General features: G+C 32.9%; 1 protein-coding gene across 1 annotated transcript in view; it reads right to left on the reverse strand.

The window, feature by feature from the left end:
* Positions 1 to 19292, reverse strand: part of LOC142339377 (uncharacterized) — a 40581-nt gene that overhangs the window by 12663 nt on the left and 8626 nt on the right. Inside the window, exons 3-5 of the mRNA XM_075389386.1 lie at positions 8256 to 8406; positions 4883 to 4988; positions 4567 to 4731 (exon numbers count right to left, since the gene is read on the reverse strand). Of these exons, the coding sequence (XP_075245501.1) occupies positions 4567 to 4731; positions 4883 to 4988; positions 8256 to 8406 (422 nt within the window). The remainder of the gene's footprint in view (positions 1 to 4566; positions 4732 to 4882; positions 4989 to 8255; positions 8407 to 19292) is intronic.

The following is a 19292-nucleotide window of genomic DNA, read 5'->3' on the forward strand; positions in this document are numbered from 1 at the left end:
CAATAAATCCAGTAGAGAGACAATGCGATCTGTCTTTGCACCCTACGCTACCAGTTCACCAAAACACTTTAAACAAGTAGAAAAGCTTAATCTATTGTTTATTTGGAAAACATGTATTTTTAAAAGTCAAAACTACCACAAGCTTTTGGCCAAAAAACTAGATACGTTTCCTTGAAACTCCATATGAAGCCAATTGGAACAATCATTAGTAAGCCTTAACCTGAATTCTTCTTTTCTATAATTAACGTAAAAAACGCAAAAGCAAAAATAAATTTGAAAAACATCAACTGATTAAAATCCGATTATTTGACTTCAGGAAACAACGATTATACCAAAACAAGTCTTACTATCGCCTTTCGTCCTTTAGAAACAACGTAAAATTTCCGAATATCATGGGTATGGATAATTTGAAAAAAAGACAATATATCAAACATAGCTGCAGATGGCCAGAAAATAGCCGCAATAGCTTCGTAGATCTGCAGTCTCAAAAAGATGGGAAACGAAACAGACCAAAAAAGAAACTTTTTTAAAATGCTGAGCTGTCAAATTTTATGAATAAGTTTTGCTTATTTTTGATTCTACTACCTGACTTCAAATACTCTTCAATTAGAGTGACACACACACACACACACGCATTTGACCTTATCTCTTTGAATTAAAAGAAAAGTCAATTTCAGAGTGAAGAAGGCATTTTTGAGAGAAGTTACGTGTGACCCAAAATTAATCACGCAAAAGAACAAAAAACACTCCACTAAGAATGAAAAATGACGTCGCGCACGCAACTCAGCTGAAGTTGCATGAATGCATAAACAGAAAGCATATTTAAGTGGTAATTTGGACGTCATATGGTCGTAACAATTAACGAAAACCACGAGAAGATCAACAATAGCATTAGCTATCGCTTTGCGGCTATTAAAAATAATTGTTGCATTTTGCATAATTATCGAGAAAAAATCGAAAATAACTGGCACAATGGTAAGTCAAGAACTCTCAAAAGATGCACATGCATAATTAGCAATCTTTTAAGTTAAGGAAGATTGTGTCAGCAGTTTTTAGGGTGTGTTAGTCCGGTACATTAAAACAAAGTGGACTGAAGAAGATTATTTCCTGCAATTTTTATGAAAAAAAGCTGAAGTCCGAAAAAATCAGCAAAAATTTTAGACTAAAATTGAATCAAACAGTTCCAAAACACTCTTTTGTGTTTGGAGGTAAAACCAACAACTTTATCGTTACCAATGTTAACATTTTAATGCAAAATTGACAAAAAGGCGTAAAACAACGGAAAACGTGAACAATAAGAACAAAAATCAGTCAAATGTCCACAAAACTTTAAACCTCGATGACTGTGGAACAAAACAAAATTTAAAAAAAAATCTTTTTGGTTATATATTCTACAATGGACGCGCTTTTTAATGACACCACTCACAAATCTGTACGATAAATAATTCAATCGGCGAAAATTGACTGAACAAAAAAAGCCGTCTGAGTATATAGTTCCTCCCCACTAAAGTGGGTCGGGACAAAAATTGATAAATAGCCCGAGACATTCACAATATATTCGAAGCAAAAACAAAACATTCAAACTAGATGTTCAACGTCTAGATATAATTATTCTAGAAATGCTTGTTGCAGCAAAGCCTCGTGACAAGTTCCAACCAAATATGTTTGTCACATTTAATGGCACGAAACTACTCTCTGAAACACTTCAGGAACGCATGTAAACCCGCTTCCAAAAGTGGCCCAGAGGAAAGAAAAAGTGCCTATCACATCTTGATAACTTGAACATATTATATTAACTTTTTCAGTTCTACCCACAGAGCAGAACAGCCAGTTAACAGTTTAAGTTTCTAATCGAAGAGGTGCGGAAATGCAACATTTTGAGACCCACAATATCTCTGCGAAGGAAATCAACAAAATTCAACACTTCGGCGTTCATTTCCTTTAAAAGCGGGCTAATGATCACCAATAATTGCGCCATCAAGACTGGAACAGTTTTTAACGTCAAGAATACAACTAATTAAGGAAACTGGAGCAAATTAAATGAAAGAAGATACTGTTGGTTTCCTTTATAGTCAACTACTAAATTAAAGACGCTTCACAGTCAGGTGAATTGGTAAGTTTTTCTTGAGAGTGGAACACTCGGATAGCCGTAAAACAATGACATAAATCGCAAGCACAAAATGCAGCAAAAAGCGCACGAGCAAGTTGTGCTCAATCTGAACAAAACATAGCTGGCAGATTGCCAGAAAATAGCCGCAATAGATTCGTAGATCGGCAGTCTAAAAAAACAGTAAAAAAGACAGACCAAAAAAATTCGTCTTTTCATTGAAGGCTGATATGTTATATTTTGATTAAAAATCTGTATAAATTTATTGCTGCCTCTATTAGCTGATCTCAAATAACCTTCATTTAGAGTGACACACGCCCATTTGACCTTATCTCTTTGAATTAAAGTAAATAAAAGTCAATTTCAAAGTGAGGAAGTCATTTTTGAGAGTGAGGTAAGTCAAGTGTGACCAAAAATTTAATCACACGCCTGAACAAAAAAACTCGCTCCACTAAGAGCGAAAAATGACGTCACACATGCAATTCAGTTAAAATTGCATGAACGAATGAACAAAAAGTGGCTGTGACGTCATATGGTCGTAACAAAAATCATGACGACGAATTAAAAAAACATAGCAGGACAAGTCCTGACGAACAATTCAAAAAATTTTCATTGACTAAACAGAAAAACTAGACCTAGAATGGACTATGAGTGAATTGAGAAAACCATTTTTAAAAAATCAGATAAAAATAAGAAAAAAAAACAAAATATCAATGTCAAAATGCCGCATATTAACAAAAAAACCACTAGCGAGAAATGAAAATTTCATTCAAACAAAAAACTAGGCCTTGAATGAGCTGTGAATGGATTGCGAAAACCATTTCGAAAAAAATCCGATCCGAAAAATCGAAAAAACAGTAAAAATCAGAGTGAAATTGCCGCATGTGAACAAAAAACCACTACCGAGAAACCGAATTTTTGTTCAAACACCACTTTCGCACTCTACTTTAAAATTAGAGCGAACAAAATTCACGCCGCAAAACCACTCGCTTTTCGCTCCATTTCCCGTTTCGGCGTGACCAAAATCACTACTCCAATTTGACTTCAAAAATCATGAAAATGTGTCAACAGATCTTAAAAAAAACATAGCAGGACAAGTCCTGACGTACAATTCAAAGAATTTTCATTGACTAAACAGAAAACTAAACCAAGAACGGACTATGAATGGATTGGGAAAACCATTTAGAAAAAAAAATCCGATCCAAATAACCGAAAAAACTGTAAAAATCAAAGTGAAATTGCCGCATGTGAACGAAAAACCACTAGCGAGAAAACGAATTTTTGTTCACACACCGTTTTCGCACTCTACTTTAAATTTAGAGCGAAAAAATTTCACGCCGCAAAACCACTCGCTTTTTCGCTCCACTTCCTGTTTCGGCGTGACCAAAATCACTACTCCAATTTGACTTCAAAAATCATGAAAATGTGTGAACAGATCTTAAAAAAAAAAGACAGCGCCCCAATACAATTCAAATTCTTTGAATTGTAAAAAAGACAGCGCCCCAATACAATTCAAATTCTTTGAATTGTAAAATACCAAGAGAAGGCCAATAATAGCCCCAGCTATCGCGGCTATTAATAATTGGAACTCTTCCTATCGTAATGTTTGATTGCTTAATGTTTCTTCAGTTAAATGTTTTCTAATTTTTCTGCTACATTATTCCAATTCTGCTTCACACAATGCATTATCTAATCATAGTATAAAGGGTGTATGCACAAAAAACTATCCAAGTATCGATAGATTAAACCGGTGTCAGGACAAAATACTCCAATTACCAAAATATCGGATGTGACATACCCAAAATGAAGTCAATATTTTCCCCTATTGTTAAAATTTGCAGAAAGATCATTTACCATAATAATGCATGAATGCCATAATTTAAAAGGCAACTATACGCTTAAGTATGATACAACGGTTACCCGATGTTCCACCCCGATTTGTTTAACTACCTGTCGATGGGGGTGTGACGATAGTTTAACCCCGATAAAACGTGCTTGTTTCAACTGCTAACTATTGAACGCAATATCCAAGGGAAAAAAATGGGCAATATGGCATTGCGTAAATTGTAATGTAACCCTTTAAACCATTGAATACGGAGTCAAAGCACCTCTTTAGAGAAGCACTTATGTGCGCTTGTGGTACCTCAATTGCACTTAATTAGTCTAAGCCATGATTCAAATTACCCCCACGACCCTAGCAAATCTTTTGATCACGTTCAATGATAGCAAGCAAGTATGACTGCACATGGAAAATTTCTGAAAAGGGTCGTTTGTTGAAATTAAATGAAGCAAACCAATGATTTCATGCATATTGTGCTTTAAATCCAATACTGTTTCGTCAGAAGATTGCTTTTACAAAATGAACCCCCATAATATACTCTTGCTCACACTTGTTCAATGGATATCGATGGACAACAGGTAGTATGTTTCCTTAATCAACAGTACTAAAATCGACCAACCTGCATTGCATAATCACCGTAATTGATAACAGCGAACAATCCTCGGATAGGGTCGATTTGATGTGCCACTTTGAAGTCTATATTGGCCTCCATTGCATGATTTAACAGAAAGTGCCTCTTGAGTCTTCCGGCGTCTCGGAACAGCTTAGTGCATGCGAAGCAGATCTAAAGACGCACAGCTCAGAAAGAAATGATACCACAATCAAAAACCAAAGAAATGCAAATGTAAAATTATGAAACTGAAAAGCAGATAAATGAATTAGTTCTAATAGTGCTACCTACATTGGAACAATTATTGCACGAGTGTTGGACTAACGTGTATCCTGTGCTGTTGAGAGGTGTTTGAATTGGGGATGACACTTCCACTGCTGGATATATCGAACACACTGCTCGGTCTTAAGTTCAACAGCATGTGCTCTTCCCTAAATAAACATTTACTAGCAGGCCCGCAAAACCAGAACAAGAAAATCATTTACACGAACAACAGGTTTAAAAAAAAATAAGATTTGTTTCGCGCCGACTCGGGCTCGAACCCATATATCTCGTTTAACAGCCATGGGTCTCACCAATTACGCTAACTATGCGTATTGCACTTGTCCTTTGCTCGTTCTACAGCAAATTTCTGGACAAGGGCGTTTGTGACCCGCCTCTTTTTGCTATACCACATGCTTAATGAGCGCAAAAAATGTGAGTAATAGGAGCTTAACTAGGATGGCAAAGCGCGTCTCAAAACGCTTTGATTATGCGCTAGGTTGCATGATTAAGGACCTCTAAAACATATTACGATAGGAGCAATGTTAACGATTGTGCTCAATTGCGACTGATGTTTAAAATAATAAAGGAAGATTAGACAAGACGAATAGAACTGCTCAAAACTTAGTTTCATAATGATTTTATGGACAATGGTAATAGATCCGTAAGTCAACAGCTATAAAATAAAACTCAACCTGTGGTTATCCTATGGAGGACAGAGAAAAATAATTGGTTTTTCCAATTCAGTCTGTTTCAAACTCTTGGTGTATTCTGTTTTTGCCTGACGTTTTGTGGGGTGACTATTTGCTTAACTGGTTTTCTTGATCATTAAATTTGAGAAGAGAAAAATAGAAGTAAACAAAGGGAGAGAGAGAAAGAAACGGAAAGACGGAAAAAGATAGAATGAGGGAGAGAAACGGAACGGAGGAACGAGAAGAAAGAGAGGACGAAACAAACACACACACAAACACACACAGAGCGAGAGAAACACAGAGAGAGAGAGAGAGAGAGAGAGAAAGAAAGAACAAAAATGATTGCTCTAAAATACGTTTAGGGGCAACAAAACTAACTGGAAAATACACGTGGTTTAGGAAAAACGATCGTTCAAAGGCTTGAAATAGCAAAAACAAAGAAAAGACCAAGCGAATGGAAAGAAGAATTGCTACAAAGAGGAAACCATTGCCATTTTTCATCCCCCAAACACACACACGGGAACATAAACCAACTCGCGTCGCATGGTAGTGATTAAAAATATTCATGTCACTTTGCTTGCAATTGCTTGTATCGTATCAATAAACATATTTCAGATTGAGAGCATTTGAGATCACGCAAAAATCAAAAGTAAAGAGTGAAAAATTTAGTTGAAAGCTAAGAGTGTTCTAGAATAGCGCCGAATCTGTACGGCTAAAACTTTGCACAAAAACTGAATTTACAAGTTTACAATAAGAACTTCAAACTCAGTTCTGGAGCAATTAAAAACAAGTGAACTTAGTTGAAAGCTAAGAGCGTTCTAGAATAGCGCAGAATCTGTCAAGCTGAATCTGTCAAGCTGAAAAACACACGTTTACAATAAGAACTTCAAACTTGATTCGTGAGCAATTAAAAAACACGTAGTAAACAGGACAGTAAAACCTCCCTCTGGGCGAGCATAATTTCAAGCCCTCTTAGCCTCGTGGTAACTGCACCTGACTAACTGTCTTTTGACCCAGGTTCGGTTCTCATCCCTGTACTTTGAGCCTTTTAGATCATTGACGTCTCTCGATATGTTCGCTTAAGCACGCTGCTCAATGCGGCTCTTAAACATGCGCTTCGAGAAGCCCCTTAATCATGCAAAAATTTTGTCCCACTTTAGAGCTCACGCGTTTAATATAGGATTAGCATTTTTCATCCCCCAAACACACAGGAACATAAAACAACTCAGCGTCACAAGAAGTGCTCTCCAAAAACAGGCGGCGTGGGGTTGATTAAAAAAATTCATGTCTACAAAAAGGAGGAAATCCGACACGGGTTCGAACCCTCGACCCTCAGAACAGAAGTCCTCCATCTTAACAACTGCGATATAACGACTACATACCACCGTTTCTCACAATCTCTTTATCGTATCAATAAATATTTCAGATTGAGAGCATTTGAGATCACACAAAAATCAAAAAGTTAAGCGTGAAAAACTTAGTTGAAAGCTAAGAGTGTTCTAGAAGAGCGCAGAATCTGTGAAGCTAAAAATTTGCAGAAAAACACATTTACAATCAGAACTTCAAGTTGTGTGCGGGAACCTTTAAAAACACGTAATAACCAGGACAGTAAATCCTCCCTCTGGGCGATTATAATTTCAAGCCCTCTTAGCCTCGTGGTAACTGCACCTGAGACTAATAGTCTTTTGACCCAGGTTCGGTTCTCACTCATGTACTTTGAGCCTTTTAGGTCATTGACCTCTCTCAAAATGTTCGCTTAACCATGCTGCTCAATGCGGCTCCTAAGCATGCGCTTCAAGAGGCTCCTTAAACATGCAATTTTGTCCCATTTTAGAGCTCACGCGTTTAATTTATAGGATTCAGATATCTTTTAAATACACGTGACGTAACTAACATTTCTGAAAGCAGATCTTACCGTTTGTGCCCATTACACTCCCCCATCTTAGTGGGATAATATTGTTTGATTACCACAAGGATTTACAATTAAATGGCACGTTTTTCATGACGTACTGGGGGGGGGGGGGTATGACAATAACTTCTTCGTTTGACCTGCAATGCTCTTTCTTACTTCACTAAAATTTTTACAACATTTGGTGATACAGTAATTATAATAGCTACTCTGACCTGACAGTATTCAAATCACAACCTATGAAAAAATTCAGCCTGGGTTCACGGGCCACGAACATAGAATATTACATTAGGAACGGTTTCGGTTCTCAGCAATTATCACTTGCCATTCTCAGCAATTATCACTTATAAAATGTTATGGGATTGAACAAAAATTGATACCTATTAACTTGTGACTCAAACATAAGTTCAAATGTGCATCACAAAATAGTGACTCCCACAACAACTCATCATGATGGTGAGAACAACTTAAATTAAGAACCTGCTCGTCAGTGATAAGGGTGATTATAGGTAACTTTTCTTGAAGCCACTGAGAAATTCTAGAGTAAATTTGAATCGAAAATCGAGTAGCGAGACGTAAGCCAGAATTTCTCGGTAAATTCCCCAGAGTCAGGTAGCCTTGTTTAAAACAGACAACTTGCAAATTTGAAAATGCCGCAAGTTCGTAGAAGTCAACTTCAAGCTATTCGTATAGGAACTTCTGGCATTTTCAGTTGGCACTGCGGACTCTGGTCATTTTCAAACGTGAACGTGCGTATTTTCAGATATACAAAAATTTTGATTTAAAAGTTGGGAAGCAGCAGAGCTAGAGACGAGCTGACAGCATGGAGTACTAACCGAGGGATAGTGCATACATCAATGACGTGGTACTGCCAATTGGCACTGCTGTATGGCACAACTAGTCTGCATGTGGGACAGTGTGTGTGTCCCCCCACCAATCTACACTTCTCTTGCATCCCACTCGGAATGTATCTGCACCCACACTTGGCTGAAATTCAACCAACAGCTAGTATACATCAGAATTTTGGAACACAGAAAAAAACTAATTGGGGAGGCTATGAACGTCTTCGAAATGAACTCAATCGTATAAAATATCATCAAAATTACTAACAACACATAACGTGTAAATGCACTATCCACTGCTGCTTCAGAGGGACTATGTAAGACGCATTCAGGGTAACATTAGCCAGAACTAAATAAATCAATTTATCGATCGCTTTTGCGTCAACTGAAAACGAAAGATTCAAGAGTGCATTTACATTAAAAGCAGATCAAACCATCTTAGCAATCAAATTTTTGCTCCGACCCCCACTTTAGTCTAATTGTGACGAATTTATTAAATAGCCATGCTATTTCGTAAGTTTATCACAAGACTGTCTTTCAGTTATTTGTGAATTTTCCAATAAATAGTTATATTGCTCGGAGCCAGTTGTTTATTGAGTGCTCTACAGAAGTCACCAGGCTGCATTGGGGGAAATCAAGCCTTCGCAAGGAAATCACAGCTTCAATCATAACTCCCGAGACAAACTCAAAAATGTCCCTTAGATAGAGGTATTCTCCAGCACAGGTCAGATGTGGTTATTTGGCATGACGTGATTAGTAATTCAATCACACCTCACCACTCAAATAACGACATTGCTTTGAGTAAAGAAGAATTATTTCATGCTATGAAAAGATTTGATTGTAATGTAGTAGGTATTGTATATTTGCAAAGAAAAGGAACTCCAGACATTTTGACGAATTGTAACTTAAAAGTTGGGCGAGTAATTAACGGAAGGAGAAAATTGCTACCGAAATTCAAACAGAAACAGAAATGGTATGAAAACCAGCCATCTGAAGTCCATCCTCACGTTTCGACTGCACTTAAATTTATTAATATCATACTAAGAGAAAAAGAAAAATTACACAAGTTCACCTTGAAAATTAGATCAAAAACCCGAAAACGCAAGAGCAGAACAAGAAAAAACAATGCAAAAAGAACAAGAAAAAAACCAAAAAAACTTGCCACGATTGATCGTGGAATTTTGTAAAAGAATGTCTATTTACTGACTGTTTTCTGTTGTTGTTAACTAGCTCTTGTTCAAAGGTCAGGTATATATGTGTAAGTGTACGGTACACATGCTTTCTTTAACCTTGGGATGGGGAGGATCTCTAGCCGTCTCTGAGTCCAGCGGGCTAGAGGCCGTCCGGAGACAAGTCGAGACAAAATAGTTAAACTTTCAGATATCAATTTTAAGTATTACATTGTTTCAGGTACGCCTGGTTAGTGTGCTAATGAGAGTAGTCGTTTCGAGACTAAGAAACGGAACAAGAATTACAAAACGGACACAAAACTAGAAAAATCACTGGTTCCTTTAAAGTAAACAGTGTCATAGTCATATAAACCGTTAAATGACCCTTGATGACTTGAAAATAAAACTATTCATTATTACAACACAGATGAATTCCGGAAACCACTTTCAGAAAATCGGTAAAGACGGCGAAAAATTGCTTTCAAAAACCAAAAATTTGTCACTCCACTTGAAAAGTGAAATGAAGAAATCAGGCTTCAGAAATTTCTCCTTTCGTTTCTCCAGCTCGACTAAAATCACAACTCTAATTTGACTTCTTCTTGACAATAAAAAGTCCAAAATAAGTGTGACAGATCCTGAAAAATATAGCCGAAGGAATATTTTTAAAAAATGCTACTACAAGGGGACACAATGAATAGTTCCTTAAAGCAAAATAAGATAATTAATAAGCTCGCTCAACAATTGGTATGAAACTAGGCATACTGGGCTAAAAACTTAGTCTAATATTATAGAACAAAAATTCAACAAAACTTTTCAACAAAGCTCAACAAAATTCAACAAATTTTTCGATTTGCCATATTTTCATGTGTATATGGTGGCCTCCGGGCCCCCGAGCCATGGAGACATATACATATTCGGAAAATAAACCAAGTCGTCTGCTATTTAATTTCCCTGTTTTTTACACTACTACATATTCACTCTATATTCACTTCTTATACAATTCAAAACTATCAATTCTTGTCTCACTTAGTGCAAACCACTAGTACAGAGTTAAGCTGGTAATTAACCATTATCAGACGGATAGTTCGGGTTCTATCCCCACCGACTCCGGTGGACGTATCCCAGTACTAGTATAAAACTAAGAAGCACGTAAAACCAAATTGCGAAAAAACTTGAACAAAAAAAATGAAAATATTAAAATAATTAAAATTTTCATATATTCCTCTAATCAATATTTAACCAATCTAAAACTAAAACTTCCTGTCTCACTTGGCGTAGTGGTTAAATCATTGAGTCTAGTTAAGTTGCTTTAGCAAACGGAAGGTTTGGGGTTCCTTCCTCACTGACTCCAGTGAACGTCCCCCGATAGGCGATGCCGCCTTTCAGGATTCTGATGAAAAAAAAACTATGAAACTAAGTGAGATAAAAAAAACAAAAACAAAAAAAACCAAATTCACAGTTCTTAAAAAGGATCAGTGAAACTGCTTCGCAGATGATCCCTGCTGTGAGACTGTATATGGGACACACTGTGATGGGTATACAGTCAAAAATACTGAGATCGGTGGAAACACAGTGATAAGTGTTTTTTTTTCAATGTCTTCTTGAATATTCTCTCTATATTCTCTCTACATTGGATCAATAATTAATCAGAAATTAATTTAAATTAAAAATAAGATTAAAAAATTAAAAAATCAAAGCAAAATTTACATTTCACTCTTTAAGAGTGATTCACTCTTATTCGGAGTGATCCCCCAGTAGAAAATATCGCTCTTTTTCACTCTTAAGGAGTGATTCCCTCTTTTTATAAATTTTTATAAATTTTTATATTTTTTATACTTTTATTTCAAATTATCTATACTTTTTAATAAATTTATATTTTCTTTTACTTTTTTTTATATTTATTCCATTATTAAAAAGAAATAATACAAAATCATAATATTTACATGAGCAATCTTCTTCATTTTGTCTAATGGCTAAAGTACTTTCAGTTTTAGAACTTTGTTTTTCAGTTAGATTTCTACTAAATCCTTTAGTTAATTCTACACCTGGATGTTGTTTCTTTACATGAGCCCGTATCCCATCATATCTCACAACAGAAGTACAATATGGATAATTAACTTTAGCTGAAGTACAACTTCTACATGTATACTTAGCCTCATCAAAATTATTTAGTGGTTTTATATAATTACACTTATTACAACATCTAGTTAATACTTCTGAGCTGAGGTTAAGGTTAGGGTTAGGGATAAGATTAGGGTTAGGGTTAGGGATAAGGTTAGGGTTAGGAATAAGGTTAGGGTCAGGGTTGGGGTTGGGGTTGGGGTTAGGATCTGAGTTAGAGTTATAGTAATAGATAGAACCAGAACCAGAACTAGAGCTAGAACTACAGTTAGAATTAGGGTTAGAACTAGAACTAGGGTTAGAATTAGAATTAGAATTAGAACTAGGGTTAGAACTAGAACTAGAATTAGAATTAGAATTAGAACTAGAATTAGAATTAGAACTAGAACTAGATTCATTTTTTAAAGAACAACCCCATGGGGAAAAATCATTAGCACAAACAGCACTTATTGTTATATTACCACATATACATTTATCAATTTTATCTTTATGACATGATTCGTAATGATATTTTAAACAAGCAATGTTTCCACATTTATAGTTACACTCTAAACATTTTATAACCATTTATAATAGGGTAAACTTTGATATTTACCTAATCATTGATAATATTTAGCCATGATTTCAATTAAATCTTTAGTATTATCTTTAGATTTGATACACTCTGCTAAATATTTATTTCCTAACGTATTGAGTAAATTAGTTTTACATCTCTTATCTAAAATTGCTTCAAGGTTTAATTGCATTTTACTTTTAACATAATTTATAATTTCATTTCTAAATTCTTCATTATTTACATATAGACTGTTTAAATTCTCTCGTCCCTCTTTATTTAAAATTCCAGTATATTTATCTGCGAAGCAGCTTCGCTGATGTGTATAACAGCTTCGCTGATGGGTCTTCGACCATGTTTCTCCATCTGTATATTCCCTTTCATGTTCCAGATCTTGATCTTGATCGGTGTAACCGCTTCGCGGATCTTGATTTTTGCCAAATCCATAGTTCAATAATGTACTTGTTCTATTCAACATAGTACTCGCTGCAGTTGCCACATGTCCGGCATTTCTTACTGTTATATCAGGACTCATGAAATTATATATCATTAAACCTGAACTTATAATCCCTAAAATAGTTGAAAATAATAGATATGATTTTTAGAAGAATATGTTGATCTAGGCTCTGATGAAAGAATACAACAATATGATGAATCTTATTGTGGGGCTTATTGTTTATACATGATCTATCTTATTGATAAAGGATTTAGAATTAACACTGCTTTGAATATTCTAGTTAATCAATGTAAATATCCAGGAATGTATAATGAGTGTTTTTGTTTAAGTTGTAGTAGAGGTGGTGATAGAGATAAGGATAATGTTAATGATCTACGAAGTAGTTTTGCTAATAATGATAATGTTAATGATAATGTTAATGATAATGTTAATGATAGTGTTAATGATAGTGTTAATGATATTATTAATGACAATGATAATGTTAATGATAATGATAATGATAATGTTAATGATAATGATAATGTTAATGATAATGTTAATGATAATGTTAATGTAAGTGATAATGATAATGTTAATGATAATGTTAATGATAAAGATAATGATAATGATGATAGAGACAATTATATATATCTATTGGATGAAAAACATCAAAAGGGTAAACCTAACAATAATACCCCTACTAATAATATCCGTGAAGCGGTTCAACAGAGTTGTTTGGTTAACCACGAGCGAAGCTCGTTTGCAAATTCACCGATATCTGTAAACATAAATGATGATCTATATTCATGGCTAAATGATGATGATATAATTACTGAAGCCGCATTCCCAGATAATTTTAGATGTATAATATCTGGTCCTAGTGAATGTGGTAAGACATTCTTATTAAAAAAACTAATTCTAGCTAGTATATATTTTGATAAGCTATACATCATTGGACCTACTGGTGATCAGTACCATGGTATAAAAAGAATAAACCCAAAAGCAGATGTTGAATTCATTAAAGATATAAAAGATTTACCATCTCCCGATAAACTACCCAAAGACTTAAAGAAACTAATGATATTCGATGATGTTAGAGCCAAAGAACCAGTTATTAATGAATACTTTTGTAGAGGTAGACATAATAATTGTAATATGATATATCTTAATCAAAACCTGTTCTCTCTGGATAGGCAGAGTGTTAGAGAGAACTGTAATCTATTTATTTTATTTGAACCGAGAGGTAAAGCCCTCATATCTATATATCAAGATTTCTTTAATAATGTGGAACTTAGTTATAATGATTTTGCTAATATATGTAATAAGGTATGGAAAGAACCGTATAATTATATTGTCATTGATATAACTAAAAATAAAAATATTAATGGTAAACTAAGAATTAATTGGGATCGGAGAGTTTTGTAGTTTAGTTTAAGTCTAAGTCTAAGTCTATATCTATGACTAAGTCTAAGTCTAAATCAAATCTAAAGTAAAACTTAATACATCACCATTAAAGTCTATAGGTCTTCCATGCTCATATTTAATATGAAATTCTATATATTCTATTCTATCTTTAGTTACATTTTGATATAAGATATTAGTTGGTATAATATTTATCAAGTAACCTGGTGGTTCAGTTAGATTAAAAGTATATAGTATGTCTGTATCCTTACCATTATCTTTAACGCCAGATATAATATTACAATGAATGTTAATATTACTAAAACCCATAATATCAATAATTTTCTGAGATTTATATCTACCTTTTTTATAAATTATTTTTCTAAATCCTAGTAATGAGGCTAGTGAGTTTTCTATATCAAAGCTGAGTGCTCCTTCTTTTATTTCCATTAAACATTTCATCGTATTCTTATCAGGTTCTATTATAACATTACCATCAGTTTCTTCTTTTATTAATTCTGCTATGTCAGTTAACTCATATGCTCCCGGTGTAATAGTTGAATATAGCAATGGGATTCCTTTATAATTATAATTAAGTATAGATGTAATGTTTGGGCTTGAGGTAGAGATAGGATTAAGGTTAGGGTCAGAGCTAAGAGCCCGAGGTAAAGTTTCATCATCTTCTATAACAGTACTAGCATATAAGAATTGATTATTTTTCCTATTCACATTAAACAACGAATTATAAACAGATAATCTAATTAAACCTAATTTTGTTGTATTAAGTATAGGTTCGCTAAAGTTAAACTTTTCTGTTGGCTTTATCATTCTAAAGTTAAGTGTATGCTCTTCTTTAGTTTTTGTTAAAGCTTCGTGTATATTTTGTAGTTCTCTTAACATTAAACTATCGGTGAAACCGCTTCGCAGATCAGTCATTTTTTATCTAATAAAAATGGATTTTAATTTGGATACAACTTATGGTTATAATGATGATATACATAAAAGTAAGATTATAAAATATAAACCTAATAATCTAGCAACAATGAATACGGTTAATACCAATATTAATATCATACTCAACAGAGAAGAGAATCACTTAAATTTGCATGATTCATATCTAGAGATAGAGTTTGTTGTATCAAATGATGCTGGTGGTGTATTTGCTAATGATGCTAATATCAGATTAGTTAATTATGGTATGATGGCATTGTTTAGTTCAATTAAGCTTGAAACTAGTGGTGGTAGGACTATTGAATATATAGATCATTGTCATCCTAATCTATTGATGTATAAGTTATTAACTAGTACTGATGATGAATATGAGAGTGGTTTTGTTAAACATCAAGGTAATAGAGATAGTCAACTTAAAGATGATCATATTGCTGCAGAACGAGGTCATATGTATATGATGATTAAGATGAGAGATCTGTTTGGTTTTATAAATGATTTAGAAAAGATTATATATGGTTTAGGATTTAAACTATTATTAAAAAGAAACAATAATGATAGAGCTCTATATAGAGTTAATGCTAATCCTGGTGCAGTTGCTAATGATGGTAATATAGAAATTAGAGATTTATCATGGTGTGTACCTAGTATTGATCCTAGTAATGATAATAGAATTATTGTGCAGAAAGGATTAAATAAAAAGAATAATGTAGACTTTGGTTATTATGAAAGGAAAACATTTTATAAGAATGTGCCCAATGCTACTAACTTCTTGTTTGATCTAGGTATGGAAAGTGGTATGGAAAGACCACAATATATTATAGTTGGTTTTGAAAATAATAATGTTAATGAGCAAACTCATGATGCAAGTACATTTGATGCGATGAATGTTACTGAATGTTATTGTAAGATTGGTAGTGAGTTTTATCCTGAGGATAGAATGAATATTAATTATGGAACCAATAATTATAATGAGGCTTTTAAAGAGATTATTAGCTTTAATAAAGATTATAATGGGCTACCACATAATATAAAACCATATATAAATCATAGAACATTCAAAAGTAATTATAGAATATATGTATTCGATACTAGATATCAAAGGGATCATATAGGTCCACAACCAATACAACTTAATTTTAAATTTAGTGCTGCAGTTGCAGATGTTATATGTCATGCATTAGTATTAACTAGAAAGGTTATTAGTGTGAATAGTGATGGTAATAAGATGGTAGACATAATATCATAGATATAATTTAAGTCTTAATTATAATTATAATTTTAGATATAACTCTAGCGATAATTTTAATTTTAGATATAACTCTAGCGATAATTATTATTTTAGATATAACTCTAGCGATAATTATAATTATAGTATAATATAGTTATTGTTATAATTATATACTTATACTTATTTATAACCATATACTTATACTTATATTTATAGCTAGTCAGCTCTAATTGTTACTCTTGTTACTCTTGTTAACACCCAACTATTTCTTATTAGTATTAACAAAACCTTTAGCATAAATAATGTCTAATTTCTTTTTATTCTCTAGAGCCAAGCCTCCAGCTTCAAGCTTAATCTTGGACTTAGGTCTAACCTTGGGCTTGGGTTTAATAACAACAAAAGGATTATACTTTTTAACTTCCATTATTTTTTATATATAGAAATGAGTCTTTTAAATAAGTTCAAAACCAATTCATATTGTGTTGGTGGCAGACATTATAGTGGCACAAATAACATAAGAGGAGTTATCGGGGAACCCGCTTCACGGATCTCAGCCAAAGGAACTAAGATGTTAAAAGGTAATTGTGTTAAGTGTAATAGAAATAAATCAATGACAGTATCTGATGCAACAATAGAAGCAGAGGGATTGAAAGATTTCTTTAAAAGTGTTGGTAGAGCTACAGTTAACTTTGGAAAGAAAGTTGCTAATAATCCAATAAGAGCATTAGAGATTGCAAGTAAAATAGGAACTGCAGCGGCATCTAGAAACCCTAGAGCTGCTTTATCAGCCACACCTGATTTAATTAAATTTGCAACTACTGGTGAAGGTATAAAGGTAGTACAAAAAGGAAGAGGTTTATACTTAGGTACAAAGAAAAGATAATTATTTGATTATGATTATATTTATGTTTATATTTATGATTACGATTATCGGTAAATATTTATACTAATATTATTATTACTAAAGACATTGTTATTACTAAACACTATTAACTTTAGTTTAAAAAAAACACTTAATTTATTTTTCTTGTTCTTCTTATAATCCTCATATACCTTGACTAATTCATTATATTCATCATTATCTATTTTATTATCATTCATTGATTTAGTATATAGTTTATTAAATTTATCACTAAACTGTTTAGCTAGAATATACATTTGTGAATACTTTATAATTTTATTTCTTATTTTAGTATTAATTGTTTTTGATAATGAACCACAAACAGTTGCTGTAGCAAAAGCTGAGGGTATAGAATAAGGTAATCCTATACCTGTTAATGCAACTGATGTTGTTGTTGCTGTTGTTGCAATTGATGATAATAGTATTTCTGTTATCTCAGCTACGTTAATATAATTTTTATATCTACTTAACTTCTTATCATAATTATTAGTTTCAGTTTCATAATAATTTCTAATATCTTTTATAATGTTAATATTGTTGTTAAATTTATTATTAGCTTGAATCTTTTCATTTATCTGCTGTTCATTGACAGCAGCAGCTTCGCGCATCAACCGTTCTGATACTGATGATAAATCTGGATACAGTAAGCTCTCACTCGGTGCTGTTGGCTGACTCATTTTCATTAGTAAAAAAACTTTCTATTTCTTTTGTTATATCTTCTTGTTTAAATCCATAATGCATCTCAAGTCTGTCTTGCTCTTTATTATCAAGTAACTTACTTCGTAAAAGTATACAAATTATATATTGTACTATAACACCTCTAAGAGATTTATTGTATTCTTTCATTTCCCTTAGACCATTAGTAAACATTTCATCTAGTTGTATGTAGTGATATTCTGATTAAACTTATTATTATCAAATTCTTGTTTTAATTGATTATACTTAGAGATAGTGTCAGCGGCAACTTTATTACAAAAGTTAACAGTATTTGTGACTTCATTTGCTGATTTAATGAATTCTTTAATTAGATTTTCATTAACTTGTATTTCATTTAGCTGTAATATTTTAGTTGTAACTTTATCAAATTCACCTTTTCTTAGTTCAGTTATGTTTCTACTTAAAATATCAATTTTATTAGAAGAGGATATTAAGTTATTGTCACAATACTCTTTATTAACAACATCCTTTTCATCTATTGGAGGATGAACATTTGTAATCTTATAGGTATCCTTCATATCAATATTATCATTATCTTCTAGGAATAACCCACGAGCCTTACTTAGTGTTAAGTTGTTTGTTGATGTTGATTTATGTTTAGCTTGATTGAATCTATTTCTTGTCATTATTTATATTAAGAAATATCTATATTTAACGATTCTAAAACTTTATTATTAGATTCAAAGTCAAACTCGGATTTTAATAATTCCTGTTCGTAATATTTACCTTCTATTATCTCTCCATTAATATCTTCTATTTTATATGTTGGTGGTTGTGTTTTTAGAACTTCATTAACTTTAAATAGTTCTCTATTCCAATTAGAAGTGTAACCTTTAGAGAAGATATTACGTTTATCTGCGTTTCTAACATAATCACCAACTTTAAATTTTGGCTTAATATTCTTAAAATTAAAAGTGTATTTAACCTTATCAGGATTATTAGAAGCATCAACAGGTGTCATATTAATTGTTGAATGGATGTTATTGTTATATGTTAAGACTGCATCATTTAATATATTTACCCAATTACCATCACCATTGATGAACATTGGTTTATTTATTATGTGTAATAATGTTCTATTGAATATCTCTATAAACACAGCCTTTAAATCACTATAAGTAGAATATATTTTCGTTTCATATTCTTTAAGTAAAGATTTAAATGTTTTATTATAAAACTCACTGCCTTTATCTACCCATAACTTTTCTGGTTTTCTACTTTCAGAGCCACCCTGTGGACTTTCACTTAATACTATTTTAAAACCATTAGTTATAGATAAACCAGATTTATTCTTTAATGGAATAGCCCATGCATATTTTGTGAATATATCTATAACTGTTAATATAAACTTATAATTATTATTGTATTTACTTAGAGATGATTTTTATCAATTAAATCGGCTGACCAAGTTTCATCTTTATATAGTGGTATTATTCTTTGTCTTTTAAACTTTGTTATTTGAGGACTGAATACTTCTTTAGCTAGTAGTTGTTGTTGTTCCATCATTATGGGCGTAGCCAGGTGTTTACCCTTCATTTACCATAGTTAAAAACA

This window comes from Convolutriloba macropyga, chromosome 5 (genome assembly GCF_964194025.1).
Source record: "Convolutriloba macropyga chromosome 5, txConMacr16.3, whole genome shotgun sequence".
Classification (NCBI taxonomy): Eukaryota; Metazoa; Xenacoelomorpha; order Acoela; family Convolutidae; genus Convolutriloba; species Convolutriloba macropyga.